Source organism: Gopherus flavomarginatus, chromosome 25 (assembly GCF_025201925.1).
Source record: "Gopherus flavomarginatus isolate rGopFla2 chromosome 25, rGopFla2.mat.asm, whole genome shotgun sequence".
In the NCBI taxonomy this organism is placed as follows: domain Eukaryota; kingdom Metazoa; phylum Chordata; order Testudines; family Testudinidae; genus Gopherus; species Gopherus flavomarginatus.
The window spans coordinates 14,511,726-14,536,376 of record NC_066641.1 but is presented as its reverse complement, the minus strand read 5'-3'; the positions used below and the strand labels follow the sequence as shown (position 1 = coordinate 14,536,376).

Here is a 24,651-nt window from a genome sequence, read left to right as displayed (position 1 = left end):
GGGCAGTAACGGTGTTCAGCAATGAGAGGACACATCAGCATAACATGATAATGCAGCTTCCCAGCACAAGGTGCCTTTGCTGCAGGGGAAATACAAATTCCCTGTACAGCGCAGTCGAACGCCAGGCCTGGCTGATTGCAGCGCTGCAGTGTTTGGTCGGACGCCCCACTAGACGTGAGTTCTCCTGCATCAAGAACATCTCAGCCCCAGAATGGGATTCCGTTTTGAGATACACCTTGGAATGGGATTTGGCATGAGAGATCCTGCTCCGGCCACGTACAGGGGCCTTGGAATAGGCAGGATGATTATTTAAGATCTCTATACAAATAAGATTCAGGCCTGTTCTACATTTAATGTTTAGGTCAATATAGCCACGGCACCCAGGGCTTGAAGACCCCACGCCCCTACGTGCTGCAGCTATGCAAACTCCCTGGTGAGGCTGCAGCCAGCTGGGTGGGAACAATGCTGTTGACTTAACTACCCTGGCTTGGGGAGGTGGTGTTCCTACAGCGAGGGAAAAAGCCTTTCCATCCTTGTCGGCTGTGTCTGCACTGTGGGGTTGTGCCAGCAGAGCTCTGGTGCTGGAGCTCTGCCTCTGTCGTTTGCATGGCCTGGGATCCTTACTCTCTCCACGGTGTCGTTACTCCTGCGACTGCGCCTGAAAGGATGCTGCTACCTGTTCAGATAAGTGTCTAGCACAACGTTGACCTGGATGTCCCTCCCCCCGCCGCCACAGCGCGCTCGCGTCCCCAGGAACGCCTGGCTCTTTCTGCAAAGGAAAAACAAGTTTCAAAGAAACCCTTTGATTCAGAGGCATTTACAGTCGTGCTGTGCACGTGCAGCTTGCCTCATGGCCCCTGGGGGTGACAGTGTCTCTGAAAAGGGCCTCGACATTGACAGGCATCAGGCCAGGCTGACCGGTTTGGATAAAATGAGAACCGGCCTAACGTTCGCTCAGTTTTCAGCCCAGAATCTAAGCGTGGCTGGAGAGCCCAGAATAGTGGATCTCTAGTTTTAGTTTCATTTTCACATCCCTCAGTGCTCCCCAAGATTTGTGGAGGAGCAGAGCCAAGCCATGGAAATACCCCAGCTGTTCTTTGCAATGATTCAAAGTCCCAGGAGAAAAATCAATTCTGATTTTCCAGTCTGATTTCTAGACCAATGTGGTTTGGACAGATTGGAAAAGCATCTCAGCTTCAATCAACCCTCGGGCTTTCCCATTACTGAGATATATTATATATCTTCTGGTTGCACAAGCATGTACATATTGTGCCTATATATTGCCTGTTCTGTATGTGTATTTGTATGTTGAATATCATATCAGACAGCTGTGTACTAAGCACCAAAGGTTTAGCAAGCCAGGGGGTGCAACGCAGAATCAGACCTCGCCTTCAAAAAGTGCATTTCATTCCATAGATGTCTGAATTTGTGAGGTCATGAACAGTTCCGTATCGCATTCTTTTCGATAAGACAGGGCTCATCCTTTGCCAACCTTATGCCACTAGCTCTTCAATATGAGCTTGTTAATAGGAGTCAGGAGAGGGGTGAACTAGGGATTGCTTTTACTTAACATTAGTCAGTAAAATGTTCCACGCTGCGCCGCCGGGGTGAGGCCCCAGTCTGATCACTCAAATATGCAGTGGTCTCAAGAGGTTAATCTGGGCTAGGTGTTTTCTTTCCTTGGCCCACAGCTGCTGTTTGGATAAGAAAACCCCAGCGGGACTGATAAGATCACTGCCTTCCTCTTTGATGGGAGAGCAGCACTGGAGACCAGCCCTACAGCACAGCTGCCAAGAAGGGTTGGGGAGGGCTGCTGTCCAGGAGATTGTTTTCCGTGCACTGATCTGATTTTACTTGTCCCACCCCATAGCTCACATGAACATGTGGTTTGAATGGATAAAATCCGCCCCCCCTCCCCATCTGTCCTTTCCTTTCCCAGTGCTTGTGTCCCCGGCAGGAATTCAGGGGGCGATTCAGGGACCCAGCTGGTCACCCCCTGGCTGCTCCAAGTAGAGATGCAAACAGTCCATGCAGACTGGGGAAGACAAGCAGGCAAATTAACATGCTGTGGTGGGGAGCCCACTTTTGACGCAGGACAGTGCGATACTTTGGGTGATGCTGAACAGCTTGGCCAGAGGAAGGGGGCTCACAGCTGAGACCAGTTCAGAGGACTTGCTCATTACTATGCAATTCAGCTGGGTGTCCCCCTCCTCTAGCCAAGCCACTCAGGGCGACTGTGATGTTGTGGCCTGGGCTCAGTCATCTCCATCTAATCTCACCCACCTGCCTCCCTTTTCAGAGCACTAGCACTGCTCTGCGAAGCCCAGCTAGCATCTGGTCCACTCCCACGCTGCCAGACCCAACCCGGCTGCAAGTTTGGCAGAGTCCTGGTCTCCACGTGTCCCCAGGACTGTGCTGTTTCCAGTGTATCCATGGTCCTACACTGTCCCAGTAGGGTGACCAGAGAGCAAGAGTGAAAAATTGGGATGGGGTAGGGTGACCAGATGAGAGGAAGAAAATACTGGGACACATGGGGGGGTGTCACCAGCGGGCGGGGGGGGGGGGAAGCCGAGTGCCACAAAATTGCGTCCTGACCAAACATCGGTCGGGACATGGGACAAACACCTAAATATTGGGACATCTGGTCACCCTAGGATGGGGTGGAGGGGTAATAGGAGCCTATATAAGAAAAAGACCCAAAAATCGGGACTGACCCTATAAAACTGGGACATCTGGTCACCCTCATCCAAGCCTCTCCTCACTCCAGGGTTTTGCAGGGAAGGACCATGTGGGCCCCTCGTGGCTACATTCACGCATCAACACGCGGGGTTTTCACCCGGCAAAATCCCAGGAAGTGCCTGATGCAGTGACAAGCCTGGTTTGTGACAACGGGGGGACCAGAGCAATCCCAGGGGAACTGGGGCAGGACCCGAGAACCCTCAGGCCCAGCATACTCCCAGGGACAAGCCGTTAGTTCAGGGTTTTCACACTATCTTTAAGAGCAATAATGAGGAGTATTAAATGCAAAATCGTGGTTAAAACACCACACAAGCTGAACTGTGCAGACTGAAGTCCAGGAACCAAAAGCTTGCACTGCTCTGTTCTGCACCTCTGGCTTCTCTGCTGTAGTACAGGATCTCGGTCAGCAGGATGCTGCAGAGTCACTAAATGAGTTCTGCTTCCACTCTGACCCTCCTGCCTTTGGCCAGAGAATGGTTGAAGTTAGAGATGGAAAAAGCACTATTAGGTCACGTCTGGCCCATCCCTTGGGAGCCAGGACAGGCTGTTCACTCAGACTATTTTCGGTTTCACTCAGACCCTTAGGGATGCAGTTCCACAGCAGTGCAGAGAGAATTCAGCTGCATGATTCCCACCATGCTGCCAGCCCCCATGCACAAGGAGCCCGTACCCCTACCAGCGCAGCCGTTCACTAGCCGAGTCTCAAGCTAGTCGCCCACAGCAGAGCGCGGCCCCAGACCAAGTCCAAGGAGATTATTTAGCACTCAAGACATTTCCTTGGGGCACGCAGTCAGTTCTCCCACCCATAGCCTCTTCTGAAGCGTGGCTCTCTCTGGCGCAGGCTGGGACCCAGTGCATCAATGTTTCCTGGCTCAGCTCTGATTTATGAGCTGCCAGTGCCTGGGCAGTTTGTTTTGCTGAAGTGCTTTTGTATTATACGGACATGCTGAGCCGTGCAGCAACAAACTCCCCCCGTGCAAAGAGGGAAACAAAAGGCCTCAAATAAAAAGAAATGTGAGATCGCTGCTGATTGGCTGGTGAACTTCAGGCCAAAAGGCTAAGCCACTTTCATTGCCTCCCTCTGGATCTGTCACGCATCCCTCATGTGCCCAACCCATAGTGTCTAAGCAGCAAGTGGCTGCCCTGCACCACGTGGGTGTAACTGAGGGCAGAATCTGGCCCCGGCGACTCGCCAGGCCAGGCAGCCGGCCGGTTTGTTCTTGTTTCCAGGGCTTCCCCATCCAGTACACAGAGCCTGAGTCCTCTGGTGTTAATGGGGGTTTGAAGTGGCTTGAAAGGAAATTCTAGAGCAAGATCACAGGCCAAACTCATGCCCCAGGTTTGAGTTTGGCCCCATTGTCTTTATTTAAATAAGGAACAAACCACCGGAAATGCGGCTCTGCGGTATCAATATGAGCAGGGCCAAGCCAGAGCATCAAACAGCCCTGGACACGCTCAGCATGCTGAATCCTGGTCAGCTGCACAACACCTGGCTATTGTCTTCTTGACTAGACAGTAAATTCCACAGGTCACAAAGATTCCAGAGCCCCCGCCCAGCTGCGTTCTAGGATGAAGCCCAGAGCCAGAGGGGAGAGCTGGTGACTGGAGAAAGACAATCCAGCTAAACATTTAGAATAAAATGCCCCCGGATGTTTAGTCTGCACCTTCCGGAGGCTGCTGCTAATGTCAATTAATGCCAGGCACAGATCTCCCTGAATAGCATCTGCAGCGCAATCTCTGCTGTTCAGAAATAGCCCTGGGGGTTATTAATCAGCCATGGCAGGGTAGCCGGGAGGGCAGCCCGGAGAGCTACACAAACAGGCTGATAATGGCATTCAAACATTCTTTCTGCCAGAGGAAAAACGATGATTTCCCCCCTTGCAATCAGTTTACTTTCCCGTTTCCTAGGGACCTGCCTTTCATCGGATTCATTTCTGAGCAAAGGCAGCCTTCCAAACATGGCCCCATGGTTTATATTCACTCCCTCGCCAGCCCACCCTTTGCTAGGTTCCTGTGCTGCTTCTTCTTCATCAGGTCCGAACTGGCGGGCACCAGGACCTTTTACAGGGGGTTTAAAGCACCGATCTCCTTGTCCCCATCAGCCTAGGAGAGGGAAACAGCCTTTAAGGGCACAGTGCCCAGGACAGTGAGAAGCTAGACACGCTTGGGAGACTCCCAGTCTCAATGAGATTGGACATTACGGGAAGTTATTTGAGGATGGAAGGAATTTTGCTGGACGTGGAAAGGTCACATGAGGTCCAATAAGCCCTTTAAGGTTTATCTGCATCTCCCTCCCTGCTTTTGCACTAGGGTCTTCGAGATCTTTTCTTTCCGTCTCACGGAGACAGGACCAATAACCTCTTGCTACAATTTTTTACTGTGTTCTACAAAGAGCTGCTGCTTCTCTTATTCTGAGCCTCCTCGTTTTAGCTGCTAACCCTGGAGGTGGAGACTTATACTGAACTTTCTGAACATTTAGGCATGAACCCTGGTTTATGTGGCACTCGTGAAGAGGTTAATTTGTAAAGCTGGCTGCTCAGAGGCCTGGCCTCGGGGTATAGTCGGTAGTGTTTGGCTGAGGGTGTTGTCTGGATCCTCCTGGGAGAGTCGTATGGATGGAGGTCTGGAATGAGCCACATATTCCTGATCCCTCTTTCTCACGTAGTTGAGTTTAGCTCTCAATAAACGTAGCATTTATTTTTCTGCTCACATTCCCTGAAACTCTCAGAGACTTTGAGAGCCAATTTCACTGATGTAAATTGGGAACAACTCCACGGAGTGAAGTGGTGTCACTGCAGATTTACATCAGTGAAAATGAGAGCTGAATTTGGCCCTATGACTCAATATAACACAAACATCCATTATTCCAGAGCAGGGACATTGTATCCTCCAAGCCTTGCAGAGAGTTAGAGAAGCTAGACTCCCATCCTTCTGGTCTGTCTCTGTACTTGATATCTCCACTCACTAAACCATTCCGATAGCATTCCCCTGCCTGTTATCATGCTAAGCCGCCCTATATCTGGGCCATGTCCTTGTTTTCAGCAGTTAGTGGGGGAGAGGAAATTCTTCCACTCGGATTCCTTTCTGCTGGCCATTTAAATTCCTTTTCCTCATCTCAGCCTGAGAAGACCCTGAGTGTGCCCTCTGATCCTGTGCGCAAGAATCCGCCCTCTGACCCTGCACCTGGGAATCTGCCCTGGCCCCAACCAGCAGCGGACGTGAAGGGAGGCAGCAGATTTAGGGCATCAGAAGCATCACCTGAAGACTGTTTTGAGCCTCTTCTCCTGAAATTCTAAAAGCTGCCGTGGCAGTGCCAGGCGCTGCTGCTGCCCACTTCTTGGTTGGCGCCTTCGGCAGTATGGCTAGTAAGGGAGATATTTATAGTTGGCGTAAATGCCTCAGTGGATTGAATAGTCTGTTTGCTGCATGACAATGGTGCTGTCATTTCGGGGCTGTGCAAGAAACCATGATCTCCTCTCCAGCCCGCAGGAAGATGCCTTGTTCCTCCTTGGAGACGGTTTTAACTGGGGGAGGGAAGGGTGGTCAGATGGTTAAAGCACAAGGACGCGGGAGGTCTATTCCTAGAGATTCATTGTGTGACCTTGGGCAAGTCACTTGCCTTCTCTATGCCTCAGTTTCTCCATCTGTAAAATGGGGATGCTGCTGCTGACGCCCCAGGAGTTGTTGTGAGGTTTAAGTCACGTCTGTACATAAAATGGTGTAAGCATCTCCAACGGAGCATGGTGGAGGCTCATCTCAGACAGCATACGGGAAGGAAGAAACACAAGTGCTTGGCTAGAAAAGGCAGATCAGGTTCAGGTCAGCAGGTTACATTTCTGTAGAGGGTGGTGCATCTGGCTTCTGTATGCCCTTGAGACGCCTAACCACAGTCTCCTAGAAGATGCTGGCAACAAGCTGCCTTCCCCTGGCTAGAATGCAGCTAAATCCCAGCCCACCTGCTTTGCACTGGTCCAGCATCGCCAAAGTGCTGCAAGGAGCCTTGCCAGGCTGCGGGCCCAACTCTTGCCTCACCAGCGTGAGATCGGAGCCAGGCCCCTCCGGATTGTGGTCTGGAGCCTACCTCCCTGACAGCAGCAGCCAGGTGCTTGTCCTGCATGTGCAGATCCTGCTAATGTGTGTGTGTAAACCTAGAGGTGTGGAGGGAGGTGCTGGGGGGTGGGGAGTTTGTCCCCTTGGTTCCAGCAGTGCTGAGTCCCAGAACCCCCCTGCTCAGCAGAGCAACCCTCAGAAGGTGCAGCACCATGCAGGGAGGTTCAGAACGAGGGTTCAGATTGGTCCTTATTTTATCCAGCATGGCTTCCCGCAACCCTACAGCAGAGACGGTGCGACTGTGACCCCCTGAGCTGCCCTGAGCCTCACCGAGCATGTACCCAGCAGGGAGCCCTCCGCAGCACCCAGCGGGTAACGGCGTGGCCCAGCGTTAGTGACGCGGTGCTGCCACACAGGCATCAGAAAGAACATGCTATGTACATGCAGCCCCTGTCATCCCAAGCACTCTGCAGTGATGGACACAGAGCATGGCTGAAATGCAGCCACCCCGGGGGAAGGTGGCACCTGGAGATGGGGGGGGGGGCTTTCGCCAAGAACCTGGGGAGAAACCCTGATTCTTATGAAAAGTACCCGCAGGATCTTTACTAGCCAGCCCAAGCCTGGGTTCAGAGGTCTTGGTGAAGAAGCCCCACACCGTGCACTGCCTGGGACTCGCTGAATGTTACCCAGAAGCCTGAGGGGCGAGTCCTCCCTGCCAGGCTTGGTGAGAGCCGTTCCCTCTGTTTGCACATACACTGAGTTCGTGGTGACATGTACTTTTAAACCAGAGCCAGAAGAGCTGGGTCACTAGCCCTGGCTTGTTACACTCAGCATCCCAGCCGAACTAGAGAAAGCAGCATTGCCGCTGTCACTGCACTGTCCTTGGCAGTAACGAAATCACCTGGTGCAGACCAGGGAGGATCCTGAGTCCCTGGGTCAGGGCAGGAGGATGGTCCCTGGCCCATGGACACAGCTATCACCTCACAGGCTGAGTTCCACCCTTAGATGCTAACTAGACCCACGGTCCACGCGAGTAGGGCCACAGAGCACGGAGTGCAGCAGAGCACTTCCAGTTAATGAGGAGCCAGGAAGGTTGTTAATTACACGCTCCCTGCTACCTTGTGCACAGCAGGCCCGCCAACGAGGGGGCAGGGGGCAAAGGGAGCAATTGCCCAGTGGCCTGGGTGATTTAAAAGGGCCCGGGGCCCCCGGCCACCAGCAGCGCAGCAGGGCTAAGGTAGGCTTCCTGCCCGGCCTCGCTCTGCACTGCTCCCAGAAGCTGCTGGCACAACCCTGCAGCCCCAGGGGTGTGTGTGTGTCTCGGTGCGCCGCCCTTGTCCTGAGTGCCGACTCCGCAGCTCCCATTGGCTGGGAACTGCAGCCAATGGGAGCTGTGGGGGTGGTGCCTGCGGGCAGTGGTACACGGAGACCCCTAGGTCCCCTGCCTAGGAGCCACAGCCAGAGGGGTGTGCAGGTCGCTTTCTGGAGCCACCTGAGGCAAGTGCCAAACCCCTGTTCCCCAACCACGTGCCCCAGCCCAGAGTCCACATCCAGCACCCAAACTCCCTCCCAGAACCCACACCTCTCACCCCCTCCTGCACCCCAACCCCTCGCCCCAGCCTGGTGAAAGTGAGTGAGGGTGGGGCAGAGAGAGTGACGGAGGGCGAGGGAAATGGAGTGAGCAGGGGCGGGGCCTCAGGGAAGAGGCGGAGTCTCAGGGAAGGGGCGGGGCAGGGGTTTGTGCAATTAGCCCAAGGGTCAGCAACCTTTCAAAAGTGCTGTGCCGAGTCTTCATTTATTCGCTCTAATTTAAGGCTTCCCATGCCAGTAATAATTTAAATGTTTTTAGAAGGTCTCTTTCTATAAGTCTATAATATATAACAAACTATTGTTGTATGTAAAGTAAACAAGGTTTTTTAAATGTTTAAGAAGCTTCATTTAAAATTAAATTAAAATGCAGAGCCCCCAAGACCAGTGGCCAGGACCTGGGCAGTGTGAGTGCCACTGAAAATGAATTTGTGTGCTACCTTCAGCATGCGTGCCATAGGTTGCCTCCCCCTGGATCAGACAGTCGGCAGCCCTACCAGGGGGGCATATGAAACCTGTGCTGGAACAGCGCACACAGCAGTGTAGCCGGCAGCTCGCTGGACACCAGCCAGTGCGGGCACAGCATGGCCCAAATGTCAAGCGGAGGGCGTCTGTGTGGGCGCAGCTCGTACGTGCATGGGGGCCCATTGACTGTTCTGCCCTGGGCCCGGAATTGCTGTTGGTGGGCCTGGTGCACAGCCACATCATTCCTGATACGCTAAACGATTGTGCTAATGAGTTCGCCTCTTTGTGTCACGGTTCTTGGCACAAGGAATCCTGGGGGATTTCGTGAACCAAGCATGGAACAGGCCAGGAAGCTGAAACAGACACAAACTCAGTTAACTTGTTAACTGGGTGGCTACTGGGGAAAATATCTTAAATTCCCTGCAAAGGGCCCGAGGGACCATTGCCCTGATGCTCAAGGAATTGCCCACCCCAGTGCAACATGGGTATAAAATGCAGGCAAATCAAAATGGCAGCACTCCAGCCACTTTGCATTGCTTACAGGGTTCCACAAGGAGCAGGACATTGGTGAATTGGATCCAGATAGTTCAGCACTTGGGAAAATTGTCCCCGTGGCTTTCGAGATGGGTGAGAGAGGTGGAAAAGGGGGTTGGGTTACTATTATATTTCCTCTTCCTTTTGCCCTAGAAGTTTTAGGAACATCAAGCTTGGTTTTTCAAAGACCCGAGCCTTGCATCTGGATCCATGCAGCCAGGGCACTGCATGTGTGCGGATCTCCACTGGGGCCCAGCTGCCTGGACCCAGGTCCAGGGTCAGGGGCCAAGGTTTGCTGGAAGACTCTTTGGAGGCCTTACATTTGGAGTGGAGGTTTTCTCAGTTTGAACAAGGGGAGCTGAATCTTTAACACAGACATTTGCTCTGCCAAGGGTCACAGGTGCTTTTCAGATCAGCAGGGGCTGGGCAGGCCAGACCTGTATTTCTAATGTGAAGAGGGAAACCTGGTTAAGCCTTCTCCAACATGGAGCAGGTAAAAAGCACAACCCCCATTTTCTCTATGCAGCTCACCTGAAATCCAGGAGTTTGCTCCTTCCGTGGTTGCTTATCAGGTTTTCTGCTCTTAGTCTGTGGAATAGTGGAATGCGTCTCACCCCAGCCTTGGGTTACAGTTACCAGAGGACGTGGCGCTCTTGGGCCCTGGCAAAGCAAAGACACGATTGTGTTGTTCTAGTGCAAGCTGGAGCTTGGGGTCTTTGCTTTCCTGGCTGGGCAAAACAGGACTCAGAAATGCTCCCTCCTGCCCAGCTGCTTCTAATTCCTGCTTCAGCCTTTCCCCCGGCTGAGCCTTAGCTGAGTTGCACCTGGCGGCTGTAGGGGGGCCGCAGCCCCTGAGTGCTCACAGCAGTGGGCACTCAGCACCTGTCAGGATCGGGCCCTTGTTGGTAGTGGGGAGTTGGTCGTGTTCTGTGTCTTGCAATCGCATGTGAAATGAGCCCCTGCTTTCTCCCCCAGGCAGAGACTGGGGGTATTGCAATGATGTAAAAGCAACTGCACCAACTGCACCACAGATGTGGTCAGCATGTGTGTGACCCAGGCTTCATTAAACAGTCACCCCGGAGAGCAGATCGCTGGGACTTTTGCTTTTTTAAACAAACTGAACATTTAAAAAAAAAAAAAATCCCCCTAAACACCGATCCAGGAGCTCCTTGGAGTCCCTGGGGCATTCTGCTCCCAGCTTTAGGGAATGCTCCCCGCTTTGGCAGTGATTGTGGAGAACGTGAACAGTTCCAGGCCTGGCTAGGGTGGGAGGCAGCTCAGCTGTGCAGTTCACGGGCCCTTTATACAATGAGGAAAGTGTTTACATGTGTTGTAGCAACCCGGCAGTATGTACATGACCATAAAGGGCACAGATCCAGTGACTCACTGGAACGGAACTCAGGCTCCAAAATGTAATCAGATAAAAAACACACCTAGGGGAGGAGAACCGGGGCAAGTCAATCCAAGGGACCTACCAGCATTGGGTCATTTGAAATAGAAAAAACAGAGGTGTCAAACCCCCTCAATCAGTCTGTTAGCTCTGGGTTTCACAGCTCCACGAAAAGGACCCTGGTCTCCTAGTGGTTCCCCAAGATCTGCTGGACAATGTTCCCTGGTCATGGAGGGGCCCTCACACAGTGTTTGCAGCTCAGTTTGCTCCTCCTGGGGGTTCAGTGCAGCAGAGGGCAAAGCGGATCTACAGAACAAGGACGGATACTGTCCAGTCGGGTCACCCCATCCAGTACATGGGCTCCAGGACAGGAAAACCAGATCATTCATGGACCCCTCCTGTGAAGCTTAGCAGAGAACTCCCCCTCACACACACACACTTTCCCTGGGTACCCATCCTCTGTGCTTCCTGCACATGGCAGGGGCTGGGACAGATGTCCAGTGGGAATGCCTGTCTTCCCGCTGTCCCTGAGCCAGCTGGATTGAGGCATGCTGGAGCACACAGCTGCAATTTGGGAATCACAGTTTGAAGACCCCCAAGTTCAGGGACATGGAGAGCCAGGGTTTTCGGGACAGGCCCATCTGGGCAGCTGGACTCACCCGTCACCAGCCTTGGTGCATTTCCCAGTAAACAACAGTGTGCTTGAAACGCCCGGGGCTAAAAACAGTGGTTCCTGTGAGAGCTGGGAGCGAGCTGCCCCAGCCGGGGCTCATGGTCTGCGCATGGAGGGGGATCTGTGTAACAGCCAGCCTGCTCCTCGCTGATTCCTGGCTGTTCCTGCGCGCTCCCATTGTCTTTTCACCGCACCCAGACTATGGCTGCATTTGCAGCACATTCCCTCCATGAAGGGTCCTGCCACAGCAGACTGCCCATCCTACACATGCCTGTCGCAGGCAGGAGAAAACCCTTCCACTGGGCAGCTCCCCCCACCCGCCCATGGGCCAGGCAGCTCCTGTGAAGCAGGGAGGAGATCCCTGATGGCCCGAAGGCAGCATACAGGTGTGGAGACCAGCCAGGGAGCAGAGTCCTCTTCCCTACCAAGGCTGCTCAGGCACTACCCTCCTGACCCCGTGTGGAAACTGAGCCGTTCTGTTCTTGCGTTGCCTACGCAGGGCCTGCTCCAGCCAGCGAAGCCAGGGGAAGGCTCCCTCTCGGCCGGTGGGCTCCCTCAGAGCCCTCGCAGGACGTGTGGCCACGCTCCGGTCTCTGGCAGGCCCTTCCCTTAGGGCACAGCGTATTCACTCAAGCAGACAGCTCCCCTCTGCCCACCACAGGCTGCAGCTCTGGGAGGCTCTGTCCCTTGCCTTGCTCAGTGCTGAGCCGAGGATACGCCCTGCAGCCCCCCACTTCGGGGCCTCCTGCAGCGCGAGCTGGAGCCACTCCTCCAGCTGAGCGCTCTCAGCCCGCCACAGAAAAGGGAGTCAGCCCCCACATACAGCCCAGGCTGGGCAGACGCAGCTCCTGGGGCTCAGTGCTGCACTCTGCAGACATGCGCCTTTCCCAGAGACCGGGTCCCAGCGTGCAGTGCTCCAAAGAGCCATGCGGCTTTGTCTGCTGGGAGCTGCACTGGCCCGTCTCTAGCACAGAGGAGGGGGGTGCAAGCTGCTGCATTTTATGCCGAGAGCCATGGAGGGCAGCAGCCCCCTCCGCTCCCACGATGGAAGGGGGTAGGGGACACCTTGGTGACGGAGCTGGAGGCTTTGAACAGGCCTCTGCTTTGTGCCCAAACCCTCTGGAGTCAACAAGGGCTGATAAGTATCTGAGCCTGCAGGATATGGCCCCTTTCCAGCACAGCCAGGCCAGGCTGAGATGGGGAATGCCTTTGTTCTTGCTGATGGTGTTGACTCAGAGGGAAGGAAGTAGCTGGAGTTCCTGCAGTTCAGGGTCCCCAGGAGATGAGGGATTGCTTGGGCAGGTGCTGTTGTGGAGAGGATGAGTAGTCTTCACAGGGGCTGTGGACTTGCGCTTGGTGGTTGTGATCTCCCGAGACGGCGTCGGTGGTCTTGTTCTACGGTTGCTAATCATAGTAGCAAAGCAGATGTTGGCTTCTCCAGAATGCAGCACAGCAAAGATTCCTAGTGCACAGCTCTCTGTCCAAAGAGCCCCAGGAACCAAGCCCGTCGGCCCCTCCTGCAAGCTGCAAACCTTTCCTTTGTGCCAGGTATTCCAGATTCCGGAGCCAGGCGCTGGATGGAAGCACACACAGTTGCGCTGTTAATAGCTGTGAGATGGGAGGGGATTTGGGGCAGATGCCATCACTTCCCTCAAGAGCGAGAGTTTTCTTGGGTTCAAAACACAGGGAGGAGTGGGCAGGACGTTCTGCATTGGCTCTGGGTGAAACTGTACTGACCTGGCGGGAAGTTGGATCAACTGAATCTGCTATGTCTCCCTTGGGGGCAAGCAGAGAGAAATGGAGGGGAAACCACACTGGCATTAGGCTCACTAGGTCTGCCGCTGCACAGCATCCTGTCCTTCATCGGCGTGCGGCTGTGCTGGGGAAGGGCTGTGCACTGGTGGTGACAGTCATGTCACTGCTGCCTGGAACAGCCAGGATGACCATGCCACCAGCTGTACCATGGGCTGTCGTGAGCACGTAACAGGGACTCCTTCCTCTCCAGTGCTGGAGGGATGGGAATGTCCTGGGCCTAGGGGCATTTTTGTCAGACCTGCTCCTACTGGCTGCCTGGACACCAGGGCAGTTGTGGAGCCGATGGCTGTTCCTTTGGGTCCCGGGCTGAAGAGGCCAGCAGCTTGACTGGGCCTTGCCACCTGCTTTGCTCACCAGCTCTGGGCACCAGGCAGTACCCAGACGTCACAAGTGAGCTGGTGGCCTGGATATGTGGCCTTCAGCGTCCCAGAACACTGGGCTTGTTGCTGGTCAGATCAAGTTCCTGAGCCCTCCTGCGGTCCATGTGGGACTGAGGGAGCCCAGCTGCCAGGAGGAGCAGGAGGCTTTGTTATTCATTTCAGATCTTTTCCAAGTGAACCTAAGCCTGGACTGGCACCCTAGGAATGGCCGTCCTGACTTCACTAGGCCCCACTCACTCCCAGAGCTGGGAACAGACCCAGGAGTCCTGGCACCCAAACCCTGTTATTCTAACTATGGGTCCCCACACACTCCCAGAGCTGGGAATAGACCCAGGAGTGCTGGCATCCAGTCCCTGTTATTCTAACCATGGGTCCCTGTCACGGAGACCCCGGGCGATGCTCTGGAACTGCTCCCCACAGAACCAGTCAGGACTTTGGGGAGCCTCCTCGCCCTTGGAGCAGACTTGTTCAGGGCAAGAAGCTCACGTCTTCACCTCCTGGGTCTCTCCTTCGAGCATTCAGCATCCTCTGCCCCTTCATGTGCCTCCCACAGCGACCCCATCCAGGCGGGGTCCTGGGGAAGCCACAGGGTCCTGCACCCCCACTTTGCAGTCAGACGTGACTCTCAGCCAGCCAGTAACACAGAGGTTTATTCGATGGCAGTAACAGGGTCTAAAACAGAGCTTGTAGATACAGCGAACCGGACCCCTTGGCCAGGTCCATTCTGGGGGGCAGAGAGCCAGACCCCCACGTCTGCCCTCACTCCTCATCCCCAGCCAGCTCCATACTAACAACCCCCTCCAGCCCCTCCTCTCTGCTCAGCCCCTTTCTGGGGCCAGGGGGGTCACCTGATCTCTTTGTCTCCAACACCTTCAGCTGGCACCTTTGCAGAGGGGGGGCCCAGGCCATCAGTTGCCAGGAGACAGAGCATCAGGCATTTAGGTGCACTGGCCCTTTGCTCTGCCAGATACTTAAGAACTGCCATGGGGACACTGAGGAACCAACACCGTATTCAGAGGAAACATTAAGAACATTCCCAGTTCGTTACAGTCCCCACTCACTCCCAGAGCTGGGAACAGAACCCAGGAGTCCTGGTGCCCAGACCAACCCCGCCCTGCTTTAACCCAGGATGCAGAACTGCTTTCAAAATGAATTTGTGAAACCGAGGCTTTTCCAGGTCTCTTCACCACCTGGTTCATGAAAGACAAAAGCTGACCCATCTCCACCTGCTGCTGCCCGGCTGCCCATGGCTTGGGTCTCTCGGAGAGTTCCCACTTCCTGCTTTATGGACTTTCACAGGCTTCTAATGGGAGGTCAAATGGGCAGATCCTTGGCCAGGCCAGGCAAGTGCTGCGGGCTCAGGCCTAGCTTAGCTGGGATGTTGCTTGTTTCCAGGGAGGTGCATGCAGGGTCAGCGCCTGTTTTCCTTGGCATAGCGGCTGCTAGCTTGGTGTGGCTGGCTGGGCCATGGCGCCGTGGGAGAGGCAGCTGCTGAGGCATGCCCAGGGGCCGACAGAGCCCTGTCGAGCTCTCGTATCAAACCCATTCACTGCTCTTGCTGGCTTCCTGGCGGTTGGCTCATCCCAGAAGCTCCACGCCTCCCCCTCCCAGCTCCTGAGCTTAAAACCCCTCGAGTAATAAATCCCTGAGCTTCAGGCTGTGGCCCGGCAGCTGTGACGCTTCGTACAGTGCAGGGCTATTTCCAGCCTGGGCCGGGAACACAGAGAGGATTCATTGCACGCGATGTGCTGCTCAGCTGAAAACCAATCTCATGCCAGCCTGTTCTCCCTCCCGCCCACGTTTCCCTCTGCGAGGGGACTGCAGGCCTGGCTGTCCTGAATGAGTCTCTCTCTGCTCCCTGGGGCACTGAGGACTCCAGGGTTCTGTCCCAGGCTCTGAATCCCCAGGGGGGGAGGTCGAGGCAGAGGGAGAAACAGTGGGGCAGAGGGGAAAAAGCCACCACGATAAAACATTTCTAAAGGGGAAAGAGTTTAAATGCTGGAGGTTCGCCCTGAATTGGAGGGGAAAGTGCCCAAGGCAATGCAGCCACTGACTGGACCTGGGAGCCGAGCCAAGCCACTGTGCCTGTGCTAGTAGGAGGGATGCCGGGGCCAAATCCAACCTGAGTGGCAGGGATCACAAGGCCACTCCAGCTAAGAGCCCCTCCTCCTGCCGGGAGATGCAGATCCGGCTGCAGCTCTCTGCGCCCCAGGAGAAGGTGATTGCAGAGGTGACATCAGCATCTGCTCAGCAGGAGCAGGGCTGGCTGGGCATAGCAGTACAGGCTGGGTTTCAGGCTGGGTTGCATTCTGGCCCCATGGGGAGAAGCGATTGGGAGGAATATGGAGCATCAGATGGGGAAGAGCAGGGCCCCTGGTTTCTGAGCCTCTAAGGGTCACGTCTCCCACCTCCCCATGCCAGCCATGAGGGTTAAAACGTCTATTTTCTTTTACGTGAAAAACGGAGAGTATCCTAATCACCTGACTCCAGGAACTGGGGCTGGAAACATCAAACGTCACAAGACTCATGGCAAGGCTGTGAGAGCTGGCAGCGCTGAGCTGGGGCAGCAGTGCCCCAAGCCCCCCGCCGGTGCCTCGTGCTGCCCTGGGCCAAGTACAGGGGGCTGAGGACTCTGATTTGGACACATTTCACAGCAGCTTTGCACTGGGGGAAGGCGCCAGGGTGGGCAGAGTCAGCCCTGTGGGGAGAGGAAAGCGCCTGCTAAATGCCACAGTGGGAGGCTTCTCCTTCTGTCCCCCCCCACCCCCCCGCGCACTAGCAGCCCAGGCCCCACCCTTGCCCTAACCCTGGTGGCTTGTTGTGCAGGGCCATTTGAGCAGGGGGAAAGAATGTGAAAGCAGGGCCCGAGGCTAATTGTGCTTGGCCGGGACAACAACAATAGGAAAGTTCTGATTGTCTAAAAAGATGTTGACAGAGCCTATGGCGGGGCAGGAGCCAGGGGAGCCATTCCGCCTCTGGCAAACAAAGGCAGGATGGCCACGCTCCAGTGTACATGGTGAAAATGAGGTAATGCCCCTGGCCGGCCCAGGAGGCCAGGGGATGGCCCTGGGACCCCGGCCAGGCCCACAGCCCTAGAGGGGAACCGGCCAGGAAGAACAGAGCCTAGGGGAGCATGTGAGGCAGGGGCCTATCAGGCTGGCCAGGCTATGGTAAACCAGGGGAGACGCTCAGGTGCCGCTTGCCCCTTCTCTGCACCCACGCCCCATGCCCGGCGCTGGATGCGAAGGTCCATCTGCAGGGTAAGAAGCTACACCCCACACACTGGCTGCCTGGCCCCTGCAGGCAGCTTAATACACGCCATGCAGAGAGCAGAGTGCCTGTCTGTCCTGGGCACGGTGCTCAGACCCGGCTGAGGGGGGTGCGGGGGAGCCACCTCATCTTCATTTCGACCAGGGCACATCGATGGCCCCCAAAGAACCTGCAGCTGCTCCATCTGCCTCCGGTTCCCCGCTTGCCTGAGCATTGTCCGGTCCTGCTCCTGGCTGGAGTCGCTGGGGACTGGGAACTCGCAGCCTAGGCTGGCGATGGAGGAATTGACCAAAAAGCTCTTTGAAGCAGCCTGTGCGTGATCAGTTCCCTGCTTGAGAACAGGCTAGGCCGGGTTATTTTTGTCATGGATTTTGGGTGTATTCAGGCTGTGAACAGACATGGGGCAGGTTGGTTGGACCGCCCAAAAGAGAAGAAGGCTGGGGGGACATGAAGCCCAAACTCCTGGGTCCCATTCCTGGCCCTGCCGCTTGCTTGCTGAGGGACCCTGGGTAAGTCATACTGGGATTCCATGCCCGTTTCCCCAGGGAGCTGAGAAAGCTCACCCACTTCACGGGTGTATTAGTGTGAAGCAGGAGGGAGCGGGGCAGATTGACCTGGGAATGTCTCTAGTTTTACTGGGACTGTCTGCATGGGGGATGGGAGAGCAGGGGGTGACTTTAGGTGAGGGATGGTGCCTGAGCTAGGAAGTGGGGTGGGGAAACTGGACAAAGGGAGAGGGGGAGTGGGAGGGGCTGAGCCTGCTGGAGGGTTTTTGGTTTCAGCTTTGGGCTGGCTGGGAAGAGGCAGGGAACCCCAAGTCTGGGGTCTAAGCCCCTTGCCCCCCAGAGGGGCCTGGCTGGGGGGTCCTGGCTGTACCTATAAGCCCTGCTTGGGACTGTGTTCCTGTTGTCTAATAAACCTGCTGTGTTACTGGCTGGCTGAAAGTCCCGGTGAATCACAGGAAGTGGGGGGTGCAGGGCCCTGACTCCCCCACACGCCGTGACAATTAGCTCATCAGTATGCATGGCCCTTTCCCAGAGGATGGGAAGGTCATAGGGCAAGTTTGTCCTTAAGCACTTTTTGGGGTCACGGCCTCCCATCGCCTGTCTGCTCGCTGCCGGGTATAACTATAACCAAGTCTGAGGGAAGCAGGAGTTAATTCTGGCCGGGGAACACAGAGCAGAGGGCTCTGCAATAAAAAGGGGACTAATTATGGATAGACCAACTCCAGCTGCCTTCCCCTCAGCCAACCAGCTAAGCACAGGCCCCACTGAACAGATGAAGAAACCGAGGCACAGAGAGGGAAGTGATTTGCCCAAGGTCATGCAGGAAGCCAGTGGCAGGGCTGAGGATAGAACCCAGGAGTCCGGGCTCCCAGTCACCCCACTCTAAACCCCACTCCCCTCCCAGAGCTGGGAACAGAACCCAGGCATCCTGGCCCCCAATCGCCTTTCTAACCTCCCTGGACAACACACTGCTCATGGGCCTTTGCTGTTACAGCTGCGGATTTACTGCCATGTGCAGCATGCTCACCTGCCCATGCTGGGGCATCAGCTGCCAGGGACACATGCTGAAGCTCCTGCCCCATGCCAAGTGGCACCCCCCTCAGCGCCCCACTGCTGCTCTATTCTGTTGGGATGCCCCTCGCCACGCACCAGCGGGCACTTGGAATCTTTCTCTGTAACTCAAAACAAGCCCCAGGGAAGGCAGCTGTCTCTGGCTGTGCTGCGAGGCCGGGCGCAGATCACCTCTCCGGGAAGTGGGGAAATCTCCCTAGCTAACTTCCCCTTCCCCCACAAGCCCCGGGGCCAGTGCCCAAGGGGAAGGGCTCCCGTATGTCGGCATTGTGAGGATGGGGCGGAACGCAAACCTTGGGGGCAGAAGCCCCTCCGCTCCCAGCCCAGCTGCCGCAGGCCCAAGGCCATACGTGGGGCTTTCCCACGCTCAGAGTAGAGGCCTCGCCCCAGGGGAAAGCCCAGCAGATGCCCTCGATGACAGCTCATGGGTGATTTCTAGGGGGACCTGAATTCTTGTGCTCCCAGGGGAGCTGATCTCAGTGGTCAGCCAGTTGAGTCGCGGCTGTGTGAGCGCTGGGAAATCGAGCGAGGTCTCTGCCCCTTCCCAGGGAGGGAGCCGGTGCTGGCACGCTCTGTTCAGCGTGGCTCTGGGGAATGCACAGACACCGCCCCCAGCAGCGTGGTGCAGGGATGTTATTTCACCAGCAGCCTCGGGAGGAATCTGCTTTGGAGGTAGTTTCCCCAGCGGTACAAGGGAACAAGCAAGCTGCTGGGTGTGGGCCGGCCACGGGGAGGGAATGGGACAGGGTGAAAGGCAGGCAGGGGACAAATAACTAGCAGAAACACTCTTTCCTCCGGGGCAGCTCCCACACACCAAGGCAACAAGGCCATGGGTGTTTTATCTTGTTTCTTCTGAATGGAGTCCCTCTTGCTCTGCAGAATGAGCCAGAAACCCGTGTGGGCGGCTCCAGCAGAGGGGACAAGACACCAGCTCTGCTCCCCGGCTGCTGCCTGGCTCTGTTTGCAGTGTGCACGGCCCCTCAGTCTGGGCGGCGGCGATTAGATGCCAGCCTTGTAGCCGGGATGAGAGGCAAACGTGGGGACTTTGTGGTGTGTCTTTTGCTCTGTGCACAACAAGAAACCACTAGGGCATGGCCGAGTGCAAATAACTCTGTGCAGACCCAGCACTGCTGTCCTGGCTGGCTTGTAAGAGATATAACACGGTGAGTACCACAAGAGGGCTCACAAGCTATTTAAAGGGATACGACCCAATTCCGATACATTACTATTTGCACAGGCTGGAATCAGTCAGACCCCAGTTTGTCTCTGAGGCCGGTGTAAATCAGGAGTGGCTAACCTTGCATCAGGGAGGCTGTCCGTGAGTGAGAGGGGAGGGCTTGTGCCTTGAGTCGTGTGACTGTAGTGAACCCTGCGCTGTGAAAAGTCGGGATCGGTGCCGAATGCAGATGCCAGCAGCACACAGGATGCCCCAAAGGGGAACGGGGAGGGTCCCCAGACTGCTCAGCAGGGAGCTCGGGGCTGCATGGAGGGAGGGAGCCAGCCTGGGGAGATGAGCCCGAGGGCTGGAGGGGAGAGTTCCCTGGGAGCTTTGACTGGCGGGAGGGTGAGTGGTACAAGCAGTCCTGGGATGAAGAGGATGCTAGTGAAGGGCTTGGAGGATTGGGGAGGGGGCAGCCAGGACAGAGGGGACAGAGCTCCCATTGCAGCACCTGCAGGTCTCTCCTCTGCAGTTAAAAGCATGGGTGGGTTTGCCATCCAGGCCGGAGTGTGCAGTGCGGATAAGGCTGAGCTTGAATTTAGCAAGGGCCCCAAGCTGCTGTGGACGAGGGTGGAGTAATTTAGCGGGGGGCGGGAGGGGAAGGGGGAGAGGAGTCCAAGCCGGGGGCCGGCCACTGAAGGCAGGATTTGTCCCCAAGGTCAGACTAGCCGTGAATCTGAGACCTCGTAAGTGCAATTAGCTGGGCAGCGACTCTGAGAGCTGCTCAGCCCAGGTTCGATGGCTGGGAGCCGCGGGGGCAGTGTGGGACCAGGGGCAAGCCTGAGGCTGGGGGTAGCCAAGGAGTTTGTGGTCAGTTCCAGGCTGGGGTCAATACTAAGGGTCAGAGTCCAAGTCAGGAGGCGAAGCCCAAAACAAGCCGAGGTCCAGCCAGGAGTTCAAGAGCATGAGACAGGACCAGCCCTGGCAGCACCAGGAAATTCACCATGCTGCGGCCCAGACAGTTCCTGGACTGCCGCTTGGGTTTATATAGGGCAGAGAACCAATCAGGAGCCACGGGGCTGCTGCCTGATAACCCCTCGAGGCAGAACGTCCCGTGGGCTGTGTCCACAGAAGGTTGTGGGAAGTGGGGTGCAAGCTGCTTACAGCTGCTGCAGGGTGGCTGCCTGGCATGTAGCTCCGCAGGGCTGGGTCCTTACAGTGCACGTGTCTTACCGATTCCATCTCTTTGTTTTCAGGATGAAGTGAAGCTCCCGGCCAAGCTGAGCATCAGCAAGTCTTTGAAGGAGACAGAGAAGGAAGAGAAGGAAGAGGAGGGGGCAGAGGTGCCCGCGGATGAGGACCATGCGGACGAGGACCGCATCCAGCTCTCCTCAGATGAGGAGGTGGAGGTTGAAGAGATCATCGAGGAGTCCCGGGCAGAGCGGATTAAGAGAAGTGGCATGAAGAGGGTGGATGACTTCAAGAAGGCTTTCTCCAAGGAGAAGATGGAGAAGACCAAGCTAAAGACCAAGGAGAATTTGGAGAAGACCAAACACAACTTGGAGAAGACTCGGCACAACCTGGAGAAGAGGATGAACAAGCTGGGCACCAAGATCGTAACCACTGAGAGGAGGGAGAAGATGAAAACCTCTCGGGACAAGCTGAAGAAATCCTTCACTCCCGACCACCCCGTCTACGCCAGGTCCAAGACAGCAGTCTACAAGGTGCCACCCTTCACCTTCTACGTCAAGAAGATCAGAGAGGGCGAGGTGGAGGTGAAAGCCACGGAGATGGTGGAGGTGGGAGGAGAAGAGGCCGAGAACACGGAGCTGCTGAGAGAGGAGAGCCCTGAGATGCACACGCTGCTGGAGATCACGGAGGAGTCAGATGCAGTGCTGGTGGACAAGAGCGACAGTGAGTAGGACGGGCAGTGGCACACGATGGACGGCTGAACATGTAACTTTTCACACTGCAAGATCTCTCTTTGCCCCACGCGTCCCGGGTAATGTGTACCCGATGTATCATTATTCCTCTGGACGTCCAAGCCGATCCCCCGCCGTCCCGGACGAGGTGTCGTTTATATTTTAGTTTTAGCACACAGAGGAGTTAGGAATACAGAATGGTTTTTCATTGTGGAGACCATTCCTGCTAGTGGCGCTGTGAGAGCTTGCTAGCCACCAGGGACCCAGCTGGGACCGTGCTAAAACCAAGATAACTTCTGTACACCTGGGAAGATCCCTCTTTGCGCTCTCTGAGACCTGATGTTTAGAACGCTTTCTGCCTGGCAAACTGTCCAGCGCTGGAGATCCCCCAGTCCATTTGTCAGCCCGAGCAGCCATCCGCACAGGCAGATGGAAGGGAATGCAGGAGCCCAGCTGGCTAGTAGCAGCAGAGAGACATTTCCCACCCCTGCCCGTACGCCAGCTCCTGGGGCCATGTGGTCTGGAAGATCTCCAGTGGAAGGTGGATCTCTGACATGTCTTAGCATGTGGTGAGGGAAGGGTTAAGCCAATCCCACTGGTGGGCAGAGCACATGTGAGGATGGGCAATGCCATGTCAGACTGGGAGGGGCTCCCTGACACTTCCTGACCCCAGAGGGCTGAAACAGCTAACGGGCCAGTTCTGGGGAAGCCAGCATTGTGCACCTCTTGGCTACCATGGGCACCACATTACCTGGGTGGCAGCGAGATCCCCTGGCAATGCGGGTATCCTACACACACACACAGGACCCTGCCACTGCTGCCAGTTACACCATGGCCACTCCAGGCCTTCCTGGGACTGCCCCAGAGTCATGGAGAGCTCATGTGCCGCACGCTCGTGTGTGTGTCTGCAGTGCCTGGAGCGGTAACCGTCTGCCTGCTGGAGCCCAGAACCACTTTGCTCCAGCGGGCTCATGGTCACCTGCAGGGAGCTGCGTGGAGTCAGGTGTCCCACCCCGTCACCAGAGAGCGAGCCCCGTACCATGTGGCATCAGCAGGCCAGGAGGTGCACGCTCGCTGGCCGGGGGACGGTGCAGGCTGGGAATAGGGCCCAGCAGGTTGTGAGGTGCACGCTCACAGGGGTGCATGCAGGGGTGCTGGAGAGCCCAGCAGACCGGGAGGTGCATGCTCACGGGGGTGCAGGCTGGGGGCACTGGAGGGCCCAGCAGGCCAGGAGGTGCATGCTTACTGGCCGGGGGAAGGTGAAGGTGAGGGGTGCTGGAGGGCCCAACAGGCCGGGAGGTGCATGCTCACTGGCTGGGGGAGGGTGCAGGCTGAGAGTAGGGCCTAGCAGGTTGTGAGCTGCACGTTCACGGGGGTGCAGGCAGGGGCCCTGAAGGGCCCAGCAGGCCAGAAGGTGCACGCTCACTGGCTGGGGAAAGGTGCAGGTGAGGGGGTGCAGGCTGGGAGGTGCACGCTCACTGGCTGGGAGAGGGTGCAGGTGGGGGGTGCTGTAGGGCCCAGCAGGCCAGGAGGTGCACGCTCGCTGGCCGGAGGAGGGTGCAGGGTGCTGGAAGGCCGCTGTGACTCATTTCCAGGAGGGCTAGAGGATGTACTGATGCCACAGAAAGGGGACAGAGCGAGGACGGCGCCTGGCCAGCCAGACAGCAGTCCTGACACGGGTCTGTGGGCCCGATCTTGAACAGCTGAGTCTCTCCAGAGAGTCCCGGCACGGCGCAGGCTAGGGCCCTGCACATCCCCCCAGGCTCCCCGCTTGCTGCCATTCTCGCTTTCCTAGCTGGTGTCAGATGCCCGGCACAGTTCTAGGATGGGGCACTGCTGCTTGAGCGCCAGCTTTCCTATCCGCATGCACGGCCGCTGCTTAGCAGGCTCCCAGCAGGACGGAGCAAGGACCGCATGTGCTGGGACACAGAGTGTCTACCTCCTGGCCAGCTGAGGTCAGCTTTGGGGCTGGCAATTCCCAACCCCAACCCCTTTGCAGCCCCCAGCTGGCAGGGGACACGGGGAGGTTTGGCTTGTGTTCATCCTTCCCTTAGTTCCTACTCGCTGGGCACAGCCCAGCCCCTGGCACCTGCGGCCGCCGTCCTGACTGCCATGTGACACACGGGAGAATGGAGGTTTGTTGTTAATGTAGCCACAATATATAAACATGCTTCTTTGTTAAGAGCATTTTCTTTCTTATTGCCCGTCCCACTCCCACCCCCAGGGTCCTTCCCCTGCAGCAGAGCTCCCGGCCTGCCCAGGCCAAAGTGGGCACGGCCCCAGCGCCTGGGCTCTGTGCCAAGCTCCCTGGTGGGTTCTCTCTAAGCAGCGAGGAGACGTCACCGGACCCCTGTGCTGCCCCCAGGGATAGGCAGGAAGAGATGGGGTTGGATGGCCTTTTGCCATGCTCTGCCCTTCCCTGCCAACCCCACGATGGCACCACCACCGTGGGGGGATGCCAGGCCCCAGGCAGTGGCGGTCCCTGGGGGGCAGGGGAGTCTTGCTTGCCTTCGGTTGGGATCTGTGCTCACTGTTCGCCCCGGGCACCCCGCACAGCAGGCGGAGAAACCAGATGTTCTGCAGCTCCCCAGCCCTGGGCAGGCCGAGCCCTCACTCCTCCCCCTAGGGCCATTCCCTCAGCATGTGCGTGGGGACCTAGTGCCTGGCTGCGCCCCGCACTCCCCTGCGCCCCCCGTGCAGCCCATCCCGTGGCAGGGGAGGTGCTGGCTGGCGGAGGAGTGGGCAGGGCAGGGGGCTGATCACATTCTGTCTGTTTCCAGGGGCCCGTCTATTGTTTTTTACAGATCTATTTTTCTTACACAGAAGCAGTAGCTCAGAGTAAGCGACTCCCAGGGCATGGGCGGGCACTTGGCTCGAGCAGCCCCAGGCCACCAGGGTTTGGTGCCATACTAAGCATCTCTGACCTCGGAGAGAAGGAGCAGAGCGTGTCCACGGGGCAGAGAGCGAGTCCTGGGCCCTGCTGTGCCCAAGGTGACGAGCTGGGGGCCATGGGAGCTGGGTGGAGCTTTATCCATTTTCTATGACTGCATCCTGGTGAGCAGCCCGACCAATAAAGTTTCTTTTCTAAAA

General features: G+C 56.5%; 1 protein-coding gene across 9 annotated transcripts in view; it reads left to right on the top strand.

The window, feature by feature from the left end:
* CAVIN1 (caveolae associated protein 1) overlaps nt 1-24,651 on the top strand; it is a 30,753-nt gene extending 6,102 nt beyond the window's left edge. The window contains exons 2-4 of one of the 9 annotated variants that reach the window (XM_050934644.1): nt 20,896-22,624; nt 22,796-22,820; nt 23,094-24,651. In XM_050934644.1, the coding sequence (XP_050790601.1) occupies nt 20,896-21,561 (666 nt within the window). In that variant the 3' untranslated portion in view covers nt 21,562-22,624; nt 22,796-22,820; nt 23,094-24,651. Of the gene's footprint in view, nt 1-20,895; nt 22,861-23,020 lie in introns of all 9 variants that reach the window. The other 8 variants (XM_050934641.1, XM_050934642.1, XM_050934640.1 and 5 more) reach the window with 8 other exon arrangements.